This window comes from Rhipicephalus sanguineus, chromosome 11 (genome assembly GCF_013339695.2).
Source record: "Rhipicephalus sanguineus isolate Rsan-2018 chromosome 11, BIME_Rsan_1.4, whole genome shotgun sequence".
Lineage (NCBI taxonomy): Eukaryota > Metazoa > Arthropoda > Arachnida > Ixodida > Ixodidae > Rhipicephalus > Rhipicephalus sanguineus.
In genome coordinates, this window is record NC_051186.1 from 128,270,081 (window position 1) to 128,295,524 (window position 25,444).

The 25,444-nt window shown below is 45.7% G+C and overlaps 1 protein-coding gene across 3 annotated transcripts in view; it reads right to left on the reverse strand.

Moving 5' to 3' along the window:
* LOC119374315 (phosphatidate phosphatase LPIN1) overlaps positions 1-25,444 on the reverse strand; it is a 123,462-nt gene that overhangs the window by 32,231 nt on the left and 65,787 nt on the right. For 2 of the 3 annotated variants that reach the window (XM_037644392.2, XM_037644391.2), the window contains exons 2-3: positions 10,209-10,439; positions 4,313-4,408 (exon numbers count right to left, since the gene is read on the reverse strand). In XM_037644392.2, coding sequence (XP_037500320.1) covers positions 4,313-4,408; positions 10,209-10,388 — 276 coding nt within the window. In that variant the 5' untranslated portion in view covers positions 10,389-10,439. Of the gene's footprint in view, positions 1-4,312; positions 4,409-10,208; positions 10,440-13,410; positions 13,703-25,444 lie in introns of those variants that run through there. The other variant, XM_037644393.2, reaches the window with a different exon arrangement.

The window sequence follows — 25,444 nt, forward strand, 5'->3', positions numbered from 1 at the left end:
CTGGAGCCGACTATTCCGTCATCAGTGGGCCGTTCGCAGCAAAGTTGAAGAAAGTTAGGACTGCTTGGGAAGGCCTCGAGATCCGGACCGCTGGAGGCCATCTGATAACGCCGATTGGTGTCTGCACGGCGAGAGTCACCATCAAAAACCGGACTTATCCTGCGAGCTTTCTAATCCTACAAAACTGCTCCAGGGATGTGATACTTGGAATGGACTTCCTAAGTGACCACGGCGCCGTCATCGACCTGAGGTCTAAGTCCATAACACTAACCTCAGACAAAGCGCTCCCGCCCCATGCGACGCCAGGGAAGCAAGCATTGAATGTGATAGAAGAGCAGGTGACCGTTCCGCCACGCTCCAGCGTCATTATCTACGTCGGCACCGAAAAACCTGCGAACCTTGAAGGCGTCATCGAGCGCGATCAGTACCTACTCCTGAACCGTCAAATATGCGTCGCACGAGGTATAGCCGAGCTGCGTGACGGTAAAGCAAAGGCAGTGCTGACGAACTTCAGCCGCGAATATCGGCACATCAACATTGGTACGACGGTTGCCTACATCGACGAATGTGTAGCCACCAGCAATGCTTTCACCCTCTTCGATGCTGCCGAAACTGCTTCGACGAATAGAGGCCCCGAACCGGATTTTGACGTCAACCCGAGCCTTCCGAAAGTCAAGCAAGACCAGCTCAAAAACCTGCTCCTGCAATACAAGGACTGTTTCTCGTCGTCATCGCGGGTCCGACAAACGCCCCTTGCTAAGCACCGCATTATAACAGAAGAAAATTCTCGACCACTTCGTCAGAGCCCCTACAGAGTTTCGACGCGAGAACGTGAGGCCATAAAGAAACAAGTCGACGAAATGCCACGCGACGACATCATCCAGCCTTCAAAGAGTCCGTGGGCGTCACCCGTGGTGTTAGTGAAGAAGAAGGACGGGACACTGCGCTTCTGCGTTGATTATCGGCGCCTGAATAAAATCACGAAGAAGGACGTGTACCCCCTCCCACGGATAGACGACACCCTGGATCGACTACAAAACGCGACGTACTTTTCGTCGATGGACCTCAAGACCGGCTATTGGCAGATCGAAGTAGACGAAAGAGACCGAGAAAAGACCGCTTTTATAACACCCGATGGCCTCTTTGAGTTCAAGGTCATGCCTTTCGGTCTTTGCTCGGCACCTGCGACGTTCCAGCGCGTCATGGACACCGTACTGGCCGGATTGAAGTGGCAGACGTGCCTTGTGTATTTGGATGACGTCGTCGTGTTCTCCTCGACCTTCGACGAGCATCTCCGGCGGCTTGAGGCAGTACTTCAAGCAATCAAGACCTCTGGACTGACCCTGAAGCCAGAAAAGTGCCGATTCGCATACGACGAGCTCCTGCTTCTGGGTCATGTGATCAGCAAGTCTGGAGTGCGCCCAGACCCGCGGAAAACAGCTGCCATCGCCGACTTCGCCCCACCCACCGACAAGAAGGCCGTGCGCCGATTTCTCGGCTTATGCGCCTATTACTGACGATTCGTCAAAAACTTTTCACGGATCGCCGAACCACTGACGCTTCTCACGAAGACTAACGTCGAATTCAGGTGGCAAACAGCGCAAGTCGAAGCATTTCATGAACTCAAACGACGCCTGCAGACACCTCCGATACTTGCGCATTTCGACGAATACGCCGATACGGAGATTCACACCGATGCAAGCAGCGTAGGACTCGGCGCCGTCCTTGTGCAGCGGACGGGTGGACTGGAAAGGGTTATCAGTTATGCTAGCCGGTCGCTGTCTAAGGCAGAGGCGAACTATTCCACAACAGAAAAGGAGTGCCTCGCCATCATCTGGGCTACGTCAAAGTTTCGCCCCTACCTCTACGGCAGGCCCTTCAAAGTTGTGAGCGACCATCACGCCTTGTGTTGGCTAGCTAACTTGAAGGACCCTTCAGGTCGCCTCGCACGTTGGAGCCTAAGACTTCAAGAGTTTGACATTACCGTCGTGTACAAGTCCGGAAGGAAACACTCCGACGCCGACTGCCTGTCTCGTGCCCCTGTCGACCCACCACCGCCCGACGACCCGGATGATCACAGCTTCTTGGGAGCCATAAGTGCCGACGACTTCGCCGAACGACAGCGAGCCGACCCGGAACTGAAAGGCCTTGTGGATTATCTCGAGGGCAGGACCACCGTCGTTCCGAAGGTATTCACGCGGGGACTGACGTCGTTTTTCTTGCGCAACGGTGTTCTCCTAAAGAAGAACTTCTCACCGCTTCGAGCCGATTGCCTTCTCGTGGTACCCTCGACATTGCGGCCAGAGGTCCTCCAGGCTCTACACGACGACCCGACGTCTGGACACCTGGGTGTTTCTCGCACGCTAGCAAGAATACAGGAGAAGTACTACTGGCCGCGCCTTTCCGCCGACGTCAGCCGTTACGTAAAGACCTGCCGGGACTGCCAGCGACGCAAGACACCGCCCACTAGGCCAGCCGGACTTCTACAGCCTATCGAGCCACCTCGACGGCCGTTCCAGCAAATCGGGATGGACTTACTGGGGCCGTTCCCGACGTCCAATACCGGAAACAAGTGGATCGTCGTGGCGACTGACTACCTCACCCGCTACGCCGAGACAAAGGCCTTGCCCAAAGGCAGTGCCGCCGAGGTAGCGAAGTTCTTCGTAGAGCACATCGTCTTGCGTCATGGCGCCCCAGAGGTCCTCATAACAGACAGAGGTACCGCCTTTACTGCGGACCTAACTCAGGCGATCTTCAAGTACAGCGAGACGAGCCACCGCCGCACCACCGCTTACCACACGCAGACCAATGGCCTCACCGAGCGTCTAAATAAGACCATCGCCGACATGCTGGCCATGTACGTCGACGTCGAACACAAGACATGGGACGCCATCCTTCCGTACGTGACCTTCGCGTACAACACGGCCGCACAAGAAACGACACAGATGACGCCATACAAGTTGGTCTACGGACGGAGCCCGGCAACGACGCTCGACGCCATCTTACCAAACGTGACCGACGAGGAAAACATCGACGTGACCACCTACCTACAGCGCGCCGAAGAAGCACGACAGCTCGCCCGCCTACGGATTAAGAACCAGCAGACGACTGACAGCTGCCGCTACAACCTTCGACGACGCCACATGGAAAACCAACCCGGTGACCGTGTATGGGTATGGACGCCAATACGCCGACGGGGACTTAGTGAGAAGCTTCTGCGACGATACTTCGGACCGTACAGGGTACTTCGACGCCTCGGCGCACTCGACTACGAGGTTGTCCCTGACGGCATTACAAATTCTCAGCGGCGCCGTGCGCGACCTGAAGTCGTCCATGTCGTGCGCCTCAAGCCATATTACGCGCGTTAGTGAATCTGAGGACTGTACTTTTGCTTATTGTTTATTGTACTTTCTTGCTTTATTCTTGTTATTTATTGTTGCATGTATTGGCCACCCCCCCCCCTCCCCGTGTCATGTTTTAAGCATCGGGACGATGCTTTTTCAGAGGGGGGCATTGCCACGTGCGTTTCTTTATCACTTTTGCTGTATTCGGTTTTCGGCCACAAAGACTGCCAGCAACGCTCAGCGCGAACCGCGCCTCATTGTTCGAGAACCTTCACGATCATTGTAGATCGTTTTGTTAAGATTGCGCGCAAGACGCGCACACTCCAGCTTATTCTAGAAATTGCACGATAGCCAGCGATAACGCTGGAATATTCGACGGCACATGTTTAAATGCCGACGCGCTTAGTTAGTTGATCGACGGACGACGCCCTGTTCGCCGCTATCATTGTACAGCGTGCACTGCTGTAGTTCTAGTTCTCATTTTCCGGCCACAAGTTCGGCCAAATAAACAGTTTCATCCTACAAACGCCGACTGCTGTGTTCGTCGACGTCACGACCACGTGACAATACTTTAGAGGTTATCACTTGCAGTCTACCGAAAGTCAAATCCCGCTACTATTCAAAGTTACTTCCACTTCCTCTGAACCAAAAAGAATGACATTTGCGCACGCCTTGTTTCAACTTAAAGAAATATTGTGCAGGTTAGTTGGGTGATATATACTATTCAAATTCGATTCAAAATTATTCTACCAACTCACTATTCGCTTCGAACCTAAAATTTGCTATTCGCGCAAGCCTACTTATAAGTATAATAATACAGAATAAAAATTTGTTCATAGAATTTGCCATTGCAGGCCAGGACAGACCCAATGTCATTTGAGCACCACTCAACTCACACTCAAAAAAAAAAAAAAACAGCAATGCACAAACACGAAAGAAAACAAAACAGGGGTCATTGGCAAATTTACCGATTCTTTCGTGACCTCTTCGACGAAGAACGCCTCACCAGACTCCCCAAGCTTCATGTGAATATCTACAGGTTTCCCATTAATCTCAATGTCAACCTGCACACACATGAAAGAGACATATTATGACACAAGTGAAACACAAGTGAAAGGAAGTGCTATCTAATTTGCAAACTAGCGCTGAAGAAGATTAGGGCAACTGTAATGCCAGGGACAAACCGCAAGCTTTTAACAAAGTAAATAAAGATAAAAGGTTCATTTGCAGCACCGTGATAAGAGCATTTGCCAGACAAGTCATCACTGAGGCAAGGAGAGCCATATAACTGGCAAGGCCTTTCCGCTGAGTCATATTACAGCTGTTACTAAGCAGCTTACAGTACAGGCATCAGCTTTAGTGACTCATCTGTTATTGGCTTTTTTTTTATTGCCATTACAATGCCATTACAGCTGCGAATTGTGCCCAGCTAAGTCTGCATTTCGTATTAATCTGTCCCCCCCCTCATTCTCTTCTTTCTTGCCTTCATGTCTACCCTCACCCCTTCCCCAGGAAAGGGTAGAAAACTGGACAGGATTTATCTTCTCATTGGCTGCCCCACATTCCATTTAACATTTATCTCTCTTTTGCATACACAACAAACAATGCTGCAGAGGCCATGCAAGTGTAGTGCTATCAAAGACAAATTTGTAACTTGATAAATTAAAACTTACTTATGTATGAAGTCTTCTATCTCCTTGAGCAAATATGTACGTTTCTGACCTTTCTGTATTTCATTTACCTTGTTTTATTTATAGATACTGCGATCTTTTTTCAAGATCTTGGCATTTTTCAAGATCTTGGCAGCGTGGTACATAATAGGTGCACACAACAGAAAAATAGCAATGCGAAACGATCATATGAATTTCATCACACATGCGCTTTCAAGAACAAAATAAAAAGGCAAGTGACGTAATTCTAACAATTTTCAAATCGAACAGAGAATCCGTTAGCACAAGTGAAATAAAAAGTATTGGACCAGGTACTAGCCAAACAGATTATTGCTCCGACTATTTATGTACATAGTTTTTTACCTCTCTGAGTAAGCTCATTTTAAGTTAATTTGGAAGAAAAACAAAAATTAATGATTTGCGCACTTCTGAAGTTAGGCTGTTTTATATGTGTGACACCTGTGAAATAAGTATTAATTACATAAGTATTACATTACAACTAGAAAATACGGTTGCATCAAGTTACTTGTTATTCGTGCAGCCCTTTCACATTCAGTGCATGATGCACTATGTTCATTCCAGGAGCAGAAGCCATGCCCAGCAGCCACCGGTAGCACGAACGCGTCACTACGCTCGTTTGGTTGTTCAGAGGTTCACATTTGCGACCCCGTAAATGTAACAAATACGTTATTTCTTGCAGTGTAAACGAGGCCCAGTGTTTGATGTGACTACATCACGCACATGTGCATTTCCCGTTTTACGTGATGCATACTTTCCTTTTTTCGTTTGAAAACATGAACCACTGACAGAGTAGAGAAGCCTTAGGCATTTGTTGCATTGCGTGGTAAAAAAATGAAGACGCGAACGTGTGTCATGGGTGTTGAAAAGTCGCTTAAAATTTACTATCCTGCCTTTGCAACAAAGGCTAAAGCATTACCAGTACTTTAAAGAACAGGTACATTATGAAATGGAGCACTGGTTAGTTAACCGGAATGCCAATTGATTTAAACACAAGCTTTGAGCACAGATTTCTCGAAATCGGCAATAATCGTATAACTCCTGCTTGAAACCAATGCGAGTTCACTGCTGCAGCTGTTTTGAGCTCACTGGGTTCCAACATAACAAATCTGTGCAAGAAACACACAGCTAGACAGGAAGGTAGACGTCAGAGTGCGCCATCTCCTTTTACATTCCATCCCGGAATTAGGAGCGTTCTCTGTAGGTCGATTCCACGAAAGATCGAAAAAGTGTGTATATTTGATGTTTCCGATTTTCCTGATAATTTTGTATGTTGTGCACATATGATTGCACAGCACGAAATCGCAGTTCGTTTTCAAATAAAAATTTTTTTCAACACAGCAAAATTCGACAAGTGTCGCCGGTTGACGACGACCATTTCACGAAGAATGCGTTTTCGTAATTTCGGAACCATGCTGGCAGCTACTCAAGCTATATATTGCAAATATCTTTCTTTTTGGCGGAAGTAGAAGTAAAGAGGAAATAGCTCTTATCATTTCATGGAATTCTGAGTAAATTATGTATTTTTAAAAATTCACGAAAAACGCTGCGTTTTTGAAAATCAGTCAAATTTGGGACGCTATGGCTACTTCTGTGAACATCTTAGCTTGTTCATATTTGCAGTATGAATAGGCCTTTATGTGAATAATGAACCTCTGCACTTGTATTTCTCTAATAATTTTCAAAGTAGTAAATTTTCATGCTCGAAACACCAAAAAGAGAAAAGTGCTCCTCCATTAAAAAATCTATAATAAAAAAAACCCAATCTCAATTTTGTTCAAAGTCCCCCAAAATGTTCTCAAAGGACTGCAGAATGATATTATGAAAAAACATGTTGCATCATTTTTGTTAGAACAAAAGCAGAAAATGTCAAAGATTGTGTTTCCAGAGCGTGGTGGCCACTGCGTAAAGGACATCTCTAGTAACAAGAAAATACAGTAACACGTCTTTTTTCTTCTCTGAGCTTCGCTAAACAGCAGTAATGATCTATTGTTGGAAAGTGGGAACTGTTTTGTGAAGAAAAAAAAAAGATCGTTCCAATTAAATGCATTTGCGACACCACTTACATTCCTCGTCGACGGGCAGCACGGACATTTTCATTCCTCTGGATAATTTTTTTTTAGTAAATGCGCTTATATAAACGTAACGAAGCTAAACGCGAAATATGTGTAGCTGAGTCGATCATGCATAGTAAGAATGTGAGAAATCGCAAATGGCGGCAGTGGTGAACGGCGAGTACCGCAGTGCAACCTAAGCACAGCAGCCACACATTGTTTGCCAGGCTTTGTCGCTATGCACGAGAAAAAGCTGGGGTGTCGATTGCGTTGGTTACACGATACATTTTTCACCGCTCGTCGCTCTCCCGCCCGGTCTCTGGATCCGCACCGTGCGGATCGTGTGGCCCGCGCTACAAGCACTCGTGTAAACGGAGTAGCATGCGTTAGGCGGACAGGTGCAAAGGGCGGCGCGATGGACGCCCGCCTGAGCAGACGACAGCAACGAGTACGGCTGTGCCAGTCAGCCAAACACCACCTGAGATAGAAGTTAAGCATCCAAATTGTGCTTCACTTTGATGCGATCACTATCCTACGCTCTGAAGGTGGCTATGGGTAGGCGTTATAGCCATGGCCGAGATTTTGTACGGACTGCCTCATGGTGCACAAAAAGAAAATTCCGCTGCAGCAGAATTTTCGTTACGTAGAAGATATCGGATCGAGACTCTTTTGCGGAGGGTCATGAAGCAGGATGCGCGCTCAATTCAAGAGGGAAACCAGATCTGCCAGCACTCCTTCAAGAGAAACAAGGATATGCAAAACAAAGCAGATGCAATGCAAACAAAACGTGTTTTGTCCGTGGCCAGAACTGCTGCCACCAATCTTCACGTAATCGATTCTTTTTTAACTCTGCATTGATCACATAAGGTTTGACAACGTACACATTTGGGCCAACAAAAACCACACCTCTTGGCGACCGCTCTCCAGAAATCCATTTCCATTCATGAAGAGACCTTGGCTTTTATGCCAATCTCTCAATTCTGGCACAGCACATCATCATAAGAGAGGCATGGAGGGAATGCGTTCTTTAGCACTCAAGATATGAATTATACTCAACTGAAATAGATGAAAGAAAAGGAGGCTACAACTGAAAGTGCATACTGTGGACTGAGGGATGTCTAACACTGGCGTGAAGTCGCAAACCATGCGAATGCATTTAATTGGAACGGTCTTTTTCTTTACAAAACAGTTCCCAATTTCCGACCATAGATCATTACTCTTGTTTAGCGAAGCTCAGAAAAGAAAAAAAAGACGTGTTACTGTATTTTCTTGTTACTAGAGATGTCCTTTGCGCAGTAGCCACCACGCTCTGGAAACACAATGTTTGACATTTTCTGCTTTTGTTGTAATAAAAATGATGCAACATGTTTTTTCATAATATCATTCTGCAGTCCTTTGAGAACATTTTGGGGGACTTTGAACAAAATTGAGATTGGGTTTTTTTTATTATAGATTTTTGAATGGAGGAGCACTTTTCTCTTTTTGGTGTTTCGAGCATGAAAATTTACTACTTTGAAAATTATTAGAGAAATACAAGTGCAGAGGTTCATTATTCACATAAAGGCCTATTCATACTGCAAATATGAACAAGCTAAGATGTTCACAAAAGGAGCCATAGCGTCCCAAATTTGACTGATTTTCAAAAACGCATCGTTTTTCGTGAATTTTTAAAAATACATAATTTACTCAGAATTCCATGAAATGATAAGAGCTATTTCCTCTTTACTTCTACTTCCGCCAAAAAGAAAGATATTTGCAATATATAGCTTCAGTGGCTGCCAGCATGATTGCGAATTTACGAAAACGCACTCTTCGTAAAATGGTCGTCGTCAACCGGCGACACTTGTCGAATTTTCCTGTGTTGAAAAAAATTTTTATTTGAAAACGAACTGCGATTTCGTGCTGTGCAGTCATATGTGCACAACATACAAAATTATCAGGAAAATCGGAAACATCAAATATACACCCTTTTTCGATCTTTCGTGGAATCGACCTGTAGCAGTTAATTACAAAACTCAATTAGCGAGACAACTACCTGTAGCATTTTTCAACTTGTTTTGCGCATAGCGTCCATCTCTTAAATTAGTAGTCGAGCTGATGCAATGGAATTGTGGCATCTATTATAACAGATTCTATTATGACGGGTCCATTTCCATTAAACCACTCTCCCAAAACAACAATACAGCTGTCAGATGCCATAGTTGAAGGCTTAAAATAAACACCAACGAGCTGAGGTTGTTCAATGTTCGTGTAAATCTAAGTGCAGGAGTGTTATTTTTTTACACCATCAAACTGCGGAATCAAACCCACTGCCTCAATTACAATGGAAGAAAGTCATAGTCACTGAGCCATCACCACATGTGCACTTTGTGGGGTGTTAGATTGATTAGGCACTTTAAGGAATATATTACAATTTATGAATTGCTTCCAGTAAGTTTTCAATCTGTATCCCTATGACATGAATTGTTAGAATTGTGTAGGTCTTAAGGTATGCGTCATCAAAGTTGCAGTAAGGAATGCATCGGTGTTTCTCATATCTTTTCAACAGAAGTCCTTCACCAAAACTCAAATGTAACCAAGACACCCGTGTATTTTGCCATGCATCTCAGAACGGGCGCCATTCCGAAAACTTGTTCTGAATGCAAACCCACTGTCAATTATTTCAACTGCAATATGTGCCATGGAGTAACTAAGTAAAAAGTTAATCAGTGGATTTTTCATTATGAATTACATACATCGATTTGCTGTGCAAGTAATGTCTGTTGCCTTCGGTAATCAAGCTCAAAAATATTTTCTTAGAAAAATGGTATGTTGTCTAAATAGATGCCGTATATATATGAAACCTTCAGAACATGCAAACGACCAAGTGCCGCATGCTTAATCATACAGGGTATCTTTCTGGCTTTCACTAATTAAAGAGCTTTCATATTCAATACAAAAACAAAGAAAACAATCACCGTATAGCAACACATACGCAACAACGACAACGCCTTGCAAGGGTCTACCTTGCAATTCGATCCTCTACAACGTCATATCAAACAAAGCAAGATATAAACTTGAATGAACACACATCTGAAATGACCCTGTGAAACATGCACGACATTGAACGAGAAAGCACTCACAATTTTTTCCCTGCTTCTTAGAACGCCAATCTTGCCAAAGCGCACGTGGAATGGTGACGTGGCGAAGGATCCGTCCGGCTGCTCGATGACCACCACGTCGATGGCCCCTGTTAGTGTCGCCGAATTGATCTCGTTGCAGAATTCCCGCACGTTGGTGATGATCCGGCCAATGTAGTTCATCCTGCCAGTGGAATGCGGTGGTGAGGGCGCCGGTGACAGCGCGTCCCTCACCTGGACGAAGAGAAAAAGAGAGAAAGAGAGAGAAAGGTGGGCTCACTTGAGAACTTGGCCTAGCAAGTGCCTTTGGAATAACAATATGGACAAATTTAAGGAGAGATGTAATTCATGTTGCACAAAAAAATTAACCGTTTGGAGTACCAGAAAACAACTATTGCGATAGGATTGTAATATGTATTGAGCCACAACTGACCGAAATAACTTTTTAGAAGTATCTTGAAATACATGACATCACAGTTGCGTACTGGTGCCAAGATTTCAATATAAAATACTAAAAAAAAACACAAGGAGATTTACCTCCATTTTCACAACAAGTAATCTGCATCTTAGCCAGATATTAATGAAAACAGTTCTGGAGAAATGCTTGATCATTCAAAACAATTTTTTTTGTTTCCATTCAGTGTCCTTTTAAAATTATGCAACAGCTCTGTCATCTCTAATGCTGCTGTCAATGACAGTTAAAAAATCTTTTAAATAATGCTTCTCCTGGAAAAGTGCATGTTTACCTGTCCTTAGGGTGTCACATTATACGGTTCATAGGGTCTTGTGTGTTACGCTTATACGCAATACCATATTACTGTAATGAAAGGTCACTAGCTATAGCAAGTAACTATACCATGCAGTATGTGCGACAAGTAACTATATGATACAGTCAGCACAACAATTAACGATACCATACAGTTGGCGTAACAAGTGACTACACCATAGAGGATTGTACTAGCTAAATGATGGCTTATGTCGGAAAGCATTGGTTAACGTTGACTAAAAGACCACTAATGATGGCTAGTATCGGTGAAATGTCGGCTAAATGAAGGCTAATGCTGGCAACCGCTGAATGACATTTGCTAGCACTGTCACATGTCAGTTCAATACCGAGTTTCCAAACAATGATTGTGTGTTATCTGACAACTCTAGCAGAGAGTTTTGTGCCTCAATACTTTTTTTGCACTGCTGAAACCTGTCGCACCAATTTTACTGCCTTAAGACAAGCATACGGAACTGATAATATGGCTTTAGTACTGTTACTTGAGTTTGAAATGCAGTTATGCTTTTTCGAACGATTTCAAAGAGTCAGGCAAAACATTGGCTGTGGGTTTCCGAGCAGATTGTGGCTTCCACTTACTCCGCAAATCAGCTTTCTGAACAAACGCCGAACTAATGCCAAAAGCATCCTGCCTGCCCGTCCAGACTTCCATTTCGCTCTTCAACGTCCCTTTAGACCAGACGCTTGAGCAATGCACGCTTATACAATTCCGCCTTTGTCACATGCCCCCTCATGTCGCGCAAACTGACGTAGATCAAATCCCAGCGAGAAAGAGGTTGTTGCACACAAAAGCAGCATGCGCAAAAAATCCCCGGTCTGTCTAATGCGGGGACTGCCGACCACATTCGTTGGTCTGAGGTACGGCAAAGCAAACAGCTTCTGAACGTTAGAAAAAAACTCCTGGTTGTCCAAATAGGAAACAGCAACCACTATTACACAGACCTATAAAGACTGTAGCCAATTATTAGAGAGTTTTAGGTAAGGGCTCTCTAGTGTTAGGGGCACAGTCTACATTTGCAGATCTTGTGTGTTCTTTTGTCCTTTCGTTGTGTTATTTGCATTATTTCACACGTCCAAAGTTGCATTTCTCAAAGCTTCCCAACAGTTGCATTCCCGTAATCTAAAAGCAATTTATTGTAAACAGCAGTGAAGTACCACTATCAATGCGTACCTGCAAGTCAGTGAACTTTATTACTCCTAAATAATGTGCCGACTTAACTGGGAGAGAGGTGCGGGGGGGAGGCACCACTTTTTTTTTTGTTTTCAGAGCTTGTCCTGAGCAGCAAAAATAAGTGAGAGAACTACTGGTGGTAAACCCATTTTAGTGCTTTTTTTTAAAACAAAACTGACTGTTCTTTCCTCTAGAACATATTTCATTTTTCATTGTTCGTAAACGAGCTCGTATGCGTAACTTTTATATTTGTAAAATGGTAAAAGCGACACACAACGCCTGAACAAACTGCATGACCCGTGTCAAACTGTACTAGTTACGGTCATATAATGATTGGAGTATTTTAACGAAGCAAACCGCTTTACCGCGAATGCCGACTGCGCATGCGCGCGAGTAGCGGCCGGGAATCGAACCCACAACCTCCCTCGCTCTAGCTCTTGCGAGAGCCGCTGAACGTGCGTCTCGATGTGCACAGGCGCGTCCGTTGTGAAACCGCAAAGTGCTGCCGAATTTCGCTAACTCCAATGACCGAATAACTCCTGCCGCTGCGTATGCAAGGTCGCGGATGTACAGAAACTGTGCGACGTTGTGACGAAAATATCTTCGCAGGCAATTGCGTGGACAATCAGCTGGCTTTCCCGCATAACACGTACAGCTGTCGCGATCACTGTAGTGAACAATGCTCTAAGCAACAGCGCATACCGCAAGTGTTTTGAGAAAGACCTTGGGAACGGTACAAAGGTATGTGTGAGTCATCAGAAATTTCCAAAGAAGAATTTAAAAAGAAAAGTGAGCAGTTATGAAGACACGCAACCATTGTGTTCGTTTGACCTTTTGAACAATGACATGCACACACACAAGAAATCATAAATCGACGGTTGGATCAATCTGATTGGCCGTGGGCGAGTGCATAGTGTCATAGGTCAGTTATTAACCAATCCCAAGGCGTCCAACAAACCGAGATGACCAACCATAACCAACTGCTGAGTTGGCTAGGCAGCCAATCGGCGTTAACCGTTATTGAACCTCGATTTTCTTGCCTTTATTAGTTACTTTTAGTATTATTCCGGGAATAAATTAACACACGGTGTTTTTTTTTAATTATTATTAACGTGCTACAAAGGTAATTGAACTGATGCGAACGCCTTGCGCAAAGTCCGATCATACAAAAAAGCAAACTTGCGAGATGCAGGCGCGAATAACCGAGAAACCAACGACAAACAGGAAAACTTCAAAAGAAAAACACTCACCGAACTCGCACAAGTTTAACACACGATAAAACGAAATGCGTTCTGTCGGCGATGCTGACAACGTGCCGTTATCCGGACCGATGGCGTCACACGCAAAAAGAAACAGCAGTGACCGTGTAGTACTCCGGTTCGACCGCTCAATCACACTGACTGGAGGGGCTCGGCACTTTTTGAGGCCCGCACAACCACTGGGCACGCAAGAGATAAAACGGCTTATCTCTGCGCTGCGCGCGAAGGACGCACAAGGACTAACGGAACTGGACACCGTATCGTATCATGCTGATAAAAAACCCGAGCAGTATCCAGGAGCGTCCAACACACACTGCACGGCAGCAGTAGACCATGAGACGAGCACGTTGCCTCGTACAAACGTCCGGCGTGTAAACGAAAGATTGCACGCGGGCTCCTGCGTGTTCGTTGGCGATCGCTCGCCGAAATGAAAGGAGCTGCGCGCGCTGTGTGCATGAAGGCGCGCGCTCGGCGGCTAGCGGCAGCTGCCAGCCGATCATCCGTCGATCGCGTGATCGCAGGAGCAGCACACACCACTCGATAGACAAATACGCACGCACGCACATCAGACACGCCTTCCCGGTGGAAGGGAGAGATCAGCCGATCCTGGAGGCGCGCCGCGCGGTCCAATCAGAGAGCGGCGACGGGCGGTGACGTCATGTGACGCGGTTGCTATGCGAGGAGAAACACGCCGTGCAGAAAGAGAATAGAGAGAAGGGGGAAACACGGGGCTTTTACGCAATAAAGAAACGCGAGCAGCAACAGGTCACCGACGTTTCCTGGGAAGAGAAGCAAACAGGCGAGGAGGAAGGAGCGCGGGAAATACGAATGCGCGTAACAAAATGAAAAACGAAACTGGCACGCGCGAGGCTCGTGTTCCGGTTTCCGTTCGGTTTCGCTGCGGTGTGGTTTCGCATTTTGCTCCGCGCCCGTACGCTGTCAAAGAAGGGGCTTCGCCGATGCGACGAGAGGCCGGGAATTCCGGTCGCAATCGGCGTCCCTTTCGTCCTGTGTACTCAACGATAAAGAAATAAAACTAAATTCGTCTAACTTTTGTTTTGTTTTGAGTCGCGCTTTTCCCGATCGAGGCATCCGCTTTGGAAGATTCGTTCAGCGAGTGCAGCGTAAGAACAAAGGCTAGCAAGCAGGTGTATTGTTGGTCGAGAATGGAAGAGTTGGGCTCGACCTTTTATCTATACACCAAATGTTTATTAAAGGACAATGTTTGCTTCCAGTATGAGTAATACTGAACGCGGAACAAAGACTAAAAGGGGCTGTTCGAAAGAGATCACACATTCGATGACACAAACTAGCGCTCTTTTCTATGACGTGTTCGAGATCACTGTATTGTTTGTACACGTACCAGCGCTCTAACCGGCAAAGGTTAGCACCTTCATAACCCTTCCTTCCTTTCTTTCTTTTTTTAGGCAAGATCCGAAAGGTTATACAGAGCTCAGCGTCAGTGGACAGCCTATCTTGCCCTATATATATATATATATATATATATATATATATATATTAAACGCTGACGGACACAACCTGCAGTATACACGGGTACGTAAAGGGACTACCGACTCGCGACTGGAGCCTGTAGATGAGTCAGCATTATGCAAACAAGGCATTATGCAAAATGAACAGTTGACTTATGAGAGCGTGACTGATTGCGACCAAGGTGAACTTACGTTGTCTTTTTCTTTTTTTCTTTCGATGGCAATGCAAATGTACATGTGGCAAATTTCACAGCCCGGGTTGATATTCTGAATCACCGGTACGTATGTACAGCTTTAGCTACATGTACGGCAGTCAGTCACAAAAGATTACGGGCTCCATAACGGCGCGCGCAATGAAGGGGAATCAATTTAAATGTACAAAAAAAAAAGCTTACCGCCGTAATCAGTCGAACAGAGAACCTCTGCTTTACGCATGCGTTGTACAACAGATATATTGGTATAGACGTCAGTCGTATACGCGCTACATGTAGCTCCATTTTAGTTCGAAGAATGTTAGTGGTATTTTTAAGAGGTTGCAGGTTGCACAAATTAGACGTCGAGATGTAGGCCATACACATATGTAAAAGGCAAACATTATGCTTTAGCGACAAACCGAAATGTCTAGGGAGCTAATTAAAGAAGGAAGATTAAATAATTCACTGTTTTAATGATTCGATTTAGGGCACATGGTCCATTAATGAAACTGTAGCAGAGAAGCAGGGAAGCATTATGTTCGCCTAAACGTTTCTTTATTTTTTTTAATTACCGGCCTGCGTTGCAATTTATTGCGCAAATAGACGGTATCTTCCATAAATTCGCTTCAGAATAGCTTTTCCTGTCCGATTTCCGCTTCTTTCCGGACTTTAAAGAAGCCTAGGTGGTCGAAATTAATTCTGAGTCCGCCATTACGACGTGCCTCATATTCATAAAGCGGTTCGGGCACCTAAAACCATTGCATTTTTTTTCCCGCACCGCCTCTCTTCCCCCGTTTGCAAGATAAATACACGTACCTCATAAAAACAGCGATATCTGTCACAGGCGTTATTTTTTTTTTTTTTGTTAAACGCATCCGTAATACAGAAGAAATTAAGGTGTGATCTCAAATGGTATTTACAGGAGGCACCGTATATGCACCTTTTCAACGAAGGCTCCATGGATGCCGCCATAATCTCCTCTGGGGTGTTGCAAATGCGCGAGCCGGGGACCCGCCCTAGAAATGCACTGCCCAGGCAGTGACGTCAGCCTTTGCGCTCCCGTGGAACCGTGCAGAAAGGAGGTTCTCCCTCTCCCCGATGAAAAGGTATATAGACATTTTTTACAGGAGAAAAAACGCCGTCATGTTGGGCTGTGGCATGGATGTACAAAGGCTGACTTCACAGCCTCGGCGGTGCATTTTTGAGGGCTCACGCCTGTTTAGCACAGCCCAGAGAGGGTTATGGCGGCGCCCAGGGAACCGTCCCTGAAAAGGCCCTCCTTTCTAGACTGCGGCACGGGAGTACAATAGGCTGACGCACGCCGACGTCGCTGCCTCGGCAGTGCATTTTTGGAGTCGCGGATATTTACCGCAGCCCAGAGGTGATTTTGGCGGCGCCCAGGGAGCCTTCGTTGAAAATGTGCTTAGGAGAGACCTGATCAAGGACTGCCGGTTCCCGGAACAGAGATGTTAAAAATAAAGAGATAAAGCAAAAGATTGATAACACACGAATTCATTCCACGCGCGCTCAATAACGACACAAACGGGCGCGAAACGCGTTCGGTGGGACAAGTGCCAGCGACACAAACGCACTTCCCCGCACTTCTATTCAGTGCTAAGACAGCGGGAGTCCTCGCTGAGGAGGACGAAGAGGAACAGCAGCATAGAATCACGCCACGCACGTGCGGGAATCCAGGGCACGCAATGCAAGAGCCTTCTTCTCTGCAGAGACAAATGAACCGGCTCCGCGATATACAGCGGGGCCGCTGCCGCACCACCTGTGGCGCCATACACCTTGACCGTTTTGCATTGCTAATCCCACGGGGAGCGTTGCCAAGCCGAACAGGCTGCTTCGCTCCGCGCGCCGCTTTCGTTCCAGTTTGTGACTGTTGCGCGTGTCAGCTTTCAGTACGTGTGCTTTGTGTGCTTTGTATGTGTCTGTGCATGCTCGAGCTTTGCATGTGTTTACGTTCTATATATGTATATATGTGCGGAGCTCTTTGTACATGAGTTCGCGCGCGCCCATGTCTGTTTTTACATGTACTTGTGTGTGTGTGTGTGTGTGTGTGTGTGTGTGTGTGTGTGTGTGTGTGTGTGTGTGTGTGTGTGTGTGTGTGTGTGTGTGTGTGTGTGTGTGTGTGTGTGTGTGTGTGTGTGCATCTTTGTGTGTGCGTTCCTCTGCACGAGATTTGAACGTGCGCTTATGTTGTGTATAGCTGGGCCGCTACTGTGTGTGCGTTCGTGTGTTTAATTTTTGCATGTGTGTTTACGTTCTACACATATGTCGCGCCAGCATGTGTGTGTGTGTGCGTGTTTGTGTTCGAGCATGCATGTGTCTGTGCGTTTTTGTATACGTGTGCTTATGTATGTATGCGCACGCGTTTGTGCACGCGTCCTTGTGCTGGAGTTTTGCGTGCGGACATGTGTGTTTATGCTCATATATACGTTCTTTTATTGTGTGTCTGAGTGGCGCGTATTGAAAGCGTGTGCGCGTGCGGGTCTATTTCCACACGTGCTTCCGCAGTGCCGTGCGTGTGCCCTTGAGTATGCGCGTCCGTGTTCTGCATATGCTCTTGTGTGAGTTTTGTACGCGGCCTGCGTGCATGTGCTTATGCGTTGTACGTGTGGATATGTATATGTATTATGGTATACGGTTATGAACAATTCAGATAGGAACACAGAATTCACGCATACACGAACGCACTGTCTGTGCGCGCACGCCATTGTGCACATGCGTGCGTTCGTGTCTGTGTTACGTGTGTTCGTGCATGCGCTTGCGCAATAGCACACTGCTATAAAAAGAGTTGGCATATTCAAAGGCGACGCCGTGTACGGCGTCGCCTATAAATATACACTACATGTCGATAGCAAACTTAAGTGTTGCGTAAGGTTAACTGGCGCCATTAAAAGCGACTATATATGTGCCCTTTGTCACAAGGCAAATGTAATGTCAATTGAATCCGACGGCCCTAACTGAACTCAAACGTCACTTTCCCGGCGTGCTGTCACACGACGAAAACAATATGTCATTTGAAAATGGTGAGTGCATATGACCGTATAGCCGTGACCTCGGAGGGAGGGGAGAAGCCATAGAATTAAACTTGCTTTAATATAGCACAGTTTGGCACGTCAGTGCAACGTAAACCAAATCAAGCCAGGAGCCACACGAAAGACAACATGGCCGCCGGTTCACGACATGACCGAGTGCCGAAAAAGCGCGACTTTCTAATTTTCTTAAGTGTAAACAAGCTATATGTAAATAAATGTATATAGTTTAATTAGGTAGTATAAAAGCTTTTAGTCATTCGCTATCTTTTAAGAGCGTCCCTGGAGTCGAGACTACACACGTTCGACCACAAATCTAATGCCTCATGGCACAACTTCAAAGCGCTAAAAAACAGGGACAAACGAAAAAGAGTGGACACGACGAGCGCACGAAGAGAAAGGCGACGGGTGTGTCAGCCAGCCTTCACTGAGTCTGTTGGAATGCGAATTTAATCTACTGCAGAAATCTGGCGTCATACCAAAGTGATTTTGTGGTGTTTTTCTTGGGCTTTTCTGAGCAGTCTGCGCAAGTGTGCACGCATGTGCGCCATCTAATAGGGTTTACCTTTTTCCAATCTTTCTTGTAATAAATTTCAGTTTCAAGTTAGCGCTCGTCGTGTCCACTCTTTTTCGTTTGTCCCTGTTTTTTAGCGCTTTGAAGTTGTGCCATGATGTCTTACAAACTCGCCCAAGCTTCCGTGCTTCTAAAATCTAATGCGAATTTGAGCTCAGCGAAGTCATTCGACCGAAAATGTCATTTTCACCGAATGTCGTTAGTCTACCCGTGTGACAGTGAAGAAATGACTACACCGAAGCGAATGTCATTCGCTGTAAATGGCATTTAGAGATTTGTAAACCAGCTCTGCAGACTCCCGCAAAGTTCAACGAAGGGCTCAGAAACACTGATTCCTTTCATTCCTTTGCGGAGATAGTAGAGTTCTTTATCTTTACTGTATACTTACTACTACTACTACTACTACTACTACTACTACTACTACTACTACTACTACTACTACTACTAATAATAATAATAATAATAATAATAATAATAATAATAAGAAGAAGAAGAAGAAGAAGAAGAATAAAGAGGAACCATATACATACGACGCATTGTCCTTCGCGCAACTTTTCAGGGACGTCGCTCTGCGTTTCATACATAGCTACGCCATACAACACAGGCAAACACCAGGTGGTATCCAAGGAAACAACATGAGATCTCAAGAAGGGGCGCGGGCAAGGGGTCAAGGAAGGAGCGACGACGATACCTGCTGCACTTGGAGATAAGGGTAACAACCAGGAAAAAAGAAAGAAAAATAACTAGGGTACGCAAAAGGTCAGCGCTCACTGGAAAAGCCGAGAGAGGATGCACATACAATGCCGACCTTATCCGCAGCCCTTCTGCCCCTGATTACACCGAACTCAGCCGCGCCTCGGAGGAGTAAGCGGGGCCACAAGAGGTGCTTGTGCACCTGTCGTGTTTACAATCCCGAGAAAAAAGAAAATAAAAAGAGATAACTATCTCCTTTTCTTTGAGACAGACCTGGGTGTTCCCAACGAATACACAATAAAAAACGCCTTGTTTGTTTCAATCTTCAATGCACACACTATACTCAAGCATTCTCTCTCTTACACACACACACACACACACACACACACACACACACACACACACACACACACACACACACACACACACACACACACACACACACACACACACACACACACACACACACACACACACACACACACACACACACACACACACACACACACAAGTATACAACCATGTCACCGCGCGCCAGTTAGGAAAACCGAATGCACGCGTCGGCACATATGTGAATCGAACCCAATACCTCCCACATTGGAAGCAGACCCTCTACCACAATACAACACCGCTGCGATGGTTACGTACAGGGAAACAAGAGTGTCAAATCAGTGCCGGTATAATAGCGTACCCATTTAGCAACGGTGTTACCGTTCGATGTTGAGTGTATACCACGGTGATTATAGCAGCTAATACAGGTGTTGCAGACTAAAGAAGCTGCGTGCCCAGCACGACGGTACTGCCGTACTTACCGTGTTTGTTTGTTTGCTTTTGTATACAATGTACAATGAATACAATGTACAACGTACAAGTACAGTAAACCAGCATTGCTAAATGACACTAGTGTACACAAAATCTATACAGTTAAATGGACATTAAAGACAAAAACGATTTTTCTCGTATTAGTAAATTACTCTTTCGCGATACCAGAAACACCACCCTTGCTGCGAGAAGGCGCTTGGTAAGCGACACAACGCGCAAAAAGAAAATGCGGGCGGCGACGCCACCTTGAAATCCGCGCACCAAAGGTCGTGACGTCATAGATTTTGACGGCGTCTACTAGGTCATGCATAGCTCCTAATCAGTAAAAATGAACTATAAATTGCCCTCTGATGGGGCCAGGAACTTCACATGCCAAGTTTCAGGAAATTTCGTTGAATCACCGAAATACGAAAAATACACTTTGAAATCCGTTTCACGTCACGCGCGCTGATTTCGGCGCGAAATTTAAAAATGAGAATATGAGCGTGATTTTCTCCTCTATTAATAAACCTATGATGGTGAAAGTGACGACATTCGAGTTCTCAGAGTGCAATTTATCAACCAAATCAACCGATTCATTGTTTCATTTTAGTGTCGCTTGAACATATCCCTATTCATTCCTCACTGCTCTCTTCCAACGCTGTACGCCACAGAGAGAGAGAGAGAGAGGGAGAGAAGAAGTGTGTGTATTCGAGCACATGTGTGTTGTGTCAGTGTGTACATGCACACACTCGCACGGAAACACGCGCGTACTGCGTGTATAATGCGCACGTGTTTGATCCACTTCGGCGATCGCGCCACCCGTACACACACTTGCGTAAGATAAGGGGTAGGCACGTATGCGCAGACACGCGTGAGGAGGACAGCCCCCCCTGCCCCCAACCTGCTGGTCTCTCTCCGTACACACCACGAAAGCTCCCGCTTTTAGCCGCGCGCAGGCGTTCATCCGATAAACCGCGGCGCTACAGAACCTCTCGCTGATACAGCATGAGATAGAAATACAGCCACCATCCGAGAAGCGCGCATCGCAGTAACCTAGTTATAGAAGAGACGTTGGCGGCGACATGCTCCTTGCCCGTTCTATAAATACAGCTTGCCTTCGTCCCTGTAAAGGGCGGCGCGATTCTCGAGCGGACCGTGGGATTCTCGAAACTGGCTTAAATTTCGGGAAACCTATTACGCACGTGCCGAAAGCCCGATTATCAGGCACGCCGTATTGTGGGGCGACTCGGGATTAATATTTGAACACCTGCACTGGCTATAGCCAGACGTTGGGAGGGGGGGGGGGTGTCATTTTTTTTTTTCTTAGAGTGCCGTACAGTCAGCGTCAAAAGTTAATGGATCACGACGCACAACAAAACTCCGAATAATGTCGCTTCCTCGGGCAGGAAGCCTTGAATTTATAGATTTCCGGCCTGTTCTAAAACGCGCTAACGACACGTGACGCACTGTGCAGCTCGACCGAATAAAGTCACAAATTGCTGGAAAAATTCAAAAGTTTTCGCAGACCTATAGCGGTCTTCAAACTTTTGACGCCGACTGTATATACGGCAGGCATTTCGCTGCACGGCGAACTCATCTAAGTGGTGAACTGTACACGTACGTGCCCGACACGTTATATGGAGCGAAACACGGTACATGCTCCCTTTCCCATTCTCTCTCTCTCTCGTTTCGACCGATGAGAACGCTTCCGATTCGACGAGGCCGATTAACACGCTCGAAGCCGCAATTATTGCAAAAGCGTCGTGGCGATCGCGGAATTCGCTTCGTTCGGGTATTGCGCAGGCGCATAACACACACGCGCCCACTTGTGCACGGTTCCGCGCACACACGTGATACACACATGCCTGCGGCACACTGACGACGCCTCTTTCTCGAAGCTTTGCGCAACAACCGCATTTTTCCTTCTTTTCTTTTTTTTCTTTCACCGCCGGCGAGGCGGCTGTGGGGACGCACATTATCGAATGTCAGTTCGTCTCGGTCCGTAAAACGCCGCAGACATTTATTAAACTGCTGAGGCAATTTCAGAGGGTATGGGCTTTATGTGTTAATATAAAAAAATTTAAAAAACAACAAGAACACCCGAAAAAACAACGAAACGGCCTGCATTATACGACATACGCTGGAATTTATAAATGCAAAACGAAACAGAATGAACTGAACAAAACGAAACGAACGAGAAGCGAATGTAAGCATGAATGGAACGCATTGTTTTCTTCTTTTTTTTTTCAGTATTAGCGGTGCATTTTAAAACGCGAAAGAAATGCCCAAAGCTACATAAAAAAGCGGCGCGATAGTCGTATACATTACCATCTGTTGTGGCCTAGCAGATATATGTATATGTTGTTGCGCTGCTACGAGGACGCTGGTTCGAATCCCGTGGCGGCCGCGTGCATTATTTCGAACACCAGTGCACTCAGATGCAGGTGAACGTTAAAGAACTCGAGACAGTCAAAATTACACCGGAGCCCGCAGCGTGCCACATAAAAATACCGTTGTTTTGGCACGCAATAGAATAAACACGGTTCTATAATAGTTGTACAAACGGGGTCAAAACAGGGATACACGCTGTCCGATATTTCGATAGGTGCGCCACATATTGGTTTCAATATGCTGTCCTTACTTACAAGGTTATCCGTTTCGATATGTCGACCTATTGACAAGGTTACGTTGAAATACTATAGTGTAAGCTGACCTACTGATGTATGTCGACCTATCGACCCAAATACGCGGGCACATTGGCTCAGATATATGTGGGCGTGTTGTCAGAACGACTCGTGCATACTGATTTAGATACGCGGATCTACAGGCAAATATAGGTTAGCCAGCCTATCGAAACGTCAGCCAACCTTTATCACGTGTTTTACCCTCGTTGATATGCATAACCATGAAGCGCACAATGTGTGCCCGCCTGTCAGCCTCTATCTATAGGCTTTGCGACAAAAAACGTGCAATGAACAGATAACGCGAGAACACTGCCACAAATATCCAAGCCGCCTCATGTATATGTCCATATTATGAGGTCACAAATGTAGAGTGGAACATTAGTCTATGCGTATATGTGGCGATGTGTAACTAGCATTATGAAAATAATGAACAGTAAGTTCCCGACTTCTTGAGTCAATACACACTTGCGGCCAAGATAAGCGGCATTTCATAACTATTACATGGCTAATAAAAATGGAGCACAGCTCATAAAACCTTTCAGGTTTTAAAATGTATTGCGAAGCAAAACTCGTGGCGATCGGCTTACAAGATAATTATCCAGGCATTTACAAACGATGAATATAACGAGCGGTACCTCTTTTTAATTGCACGGCGGGGTAGGCAGACCCATTACTCGATGTCAAACACGTATATGTATACGTACAGTCACGCTCAATATCATCTGCAACACGGTGACCGTTACTGAAGTGAGCCCGAGCCTGAACAGTGACACCGGCAAACGTTAAATTGCTTCACAAAGTACCACTAACTGAAAGTGTTTAAATATTCACTAAGTTTGTTTTTTTTTCTATGTCGCCGCAGCTTTGCAGTGTTGGCGCAATTGTGAGCACGAACAACATGTTGCAACTCATACTGGGCGCGACTGTACGCATGCGTACATACATACATGCCTACATTCACATAATACATACGTACATACATACATACATACATACATACATACATACATACATACATACATACATACATACATACATACATACATACACACACACACACACACACACACAAACACATACATACATACATACATACATACATAAGCGCAACAGCCAGACCCCTAGCAACGGCAACGGAATTAACGATCTACCCGTGCGTTCAAGGCAATCAAGTCGATTAATACACATCACATACCGTAGCAACGGTTGCCAAACACTCGTTGCACTACAGATTTATACGCTTCGGCGGTTATTGCGAAGGGGACCCTATGGGATAGTTTCCAATGTCAGTGAAAGCTTGCGCAAGGCGCTGCACGCAATTAGTCTTGGAAAAGCTTCAGAGCGCGCATATCAGCACCGAATTGCCGCAGGAGTCGCGAAGCTCGAAATGACTTCCATGCATGGAGGACAGGTAACCCGGGTGCTCCTCGCCAACTATCTAGATCACCTTGACGCTTTTGCAACAATGCCCGCCTGGCCGCTTACCTGTATATATATTATATATATACAGATGGCCGGCCAACGTTTCATTTCTTATGCGAGCGTGTCCTCCCGTGGACGTCGTAATTAGGGAGTCTCACGAACGACGTCGTTCATGTGGACGGAAGGCCGTGCCACTGCGCTCCCTCCGCAGTGAAATGCGACTGCACGCAACTTCAAGGACAGCTTGTTTTTGCTTGTCTGTTTGTTTCTGCGTCCCGCGTATGTCAACACTGCCGCGCCTACTTACATACGCACCCGTAAGACACCTGTGTTTACCGGCTGTGGTGTTGCTAAGCGGTCGTCGCCTTCGCTGTGCATGTGCAGCCTCGAAAAATATGGGCAGCTGTTTAGAGCAGAGTGACATTAATATACGTGCAGCGCACACTCAGTGGACTAAATGCGGTTCTGAACTATGCATGACGTGTATAGCTTCACACGGATAAAACGTACAGGCTGGCGGTCACTGTATGTACAAACTTCTCTATATCTGCTAGCTCGAGACCCCAGGTAACATCCTGTCATGCAGCCTATGTAACATACATAGTCCATGACCGCTGAAATATAAACAAGTCAGGGCCAACTAAGAACATATAACTGGGCTAGTTGGTAATGGTTCTTGGACAGACACAGCGCAAATACGACCAAATACGACAAGGACACCTGAGTATTTGCACTGCGTGCAAAATATTTCAAGGGCTAAATAAAAAGCGTTCTTCCGTAATTTCCTGTTCGCGTTTCATTTGTCCATCGATGCACACAAATGTGAATTAGGTACAACGAATGTAAACGACGCTTCGAGCTCGCCAGTGCATAATTTTTTCTGATAATAATAATAATAATAATAATAATAATAATAATAATAATAATAATAATAATAATAATAATAATAATAATAATAATAATAATAATAATAATAATAATAATAATAATTTATCGTGCTTCACGTGCCAAAGCCACGATATTACCGTACGCCGTACCGGGGGACTCCAAATTATTATTTACCACTTGGGCTTCTTTAATGCGCACCTAAATCTTTGTACAAGGGAGGCGAACGAACGAC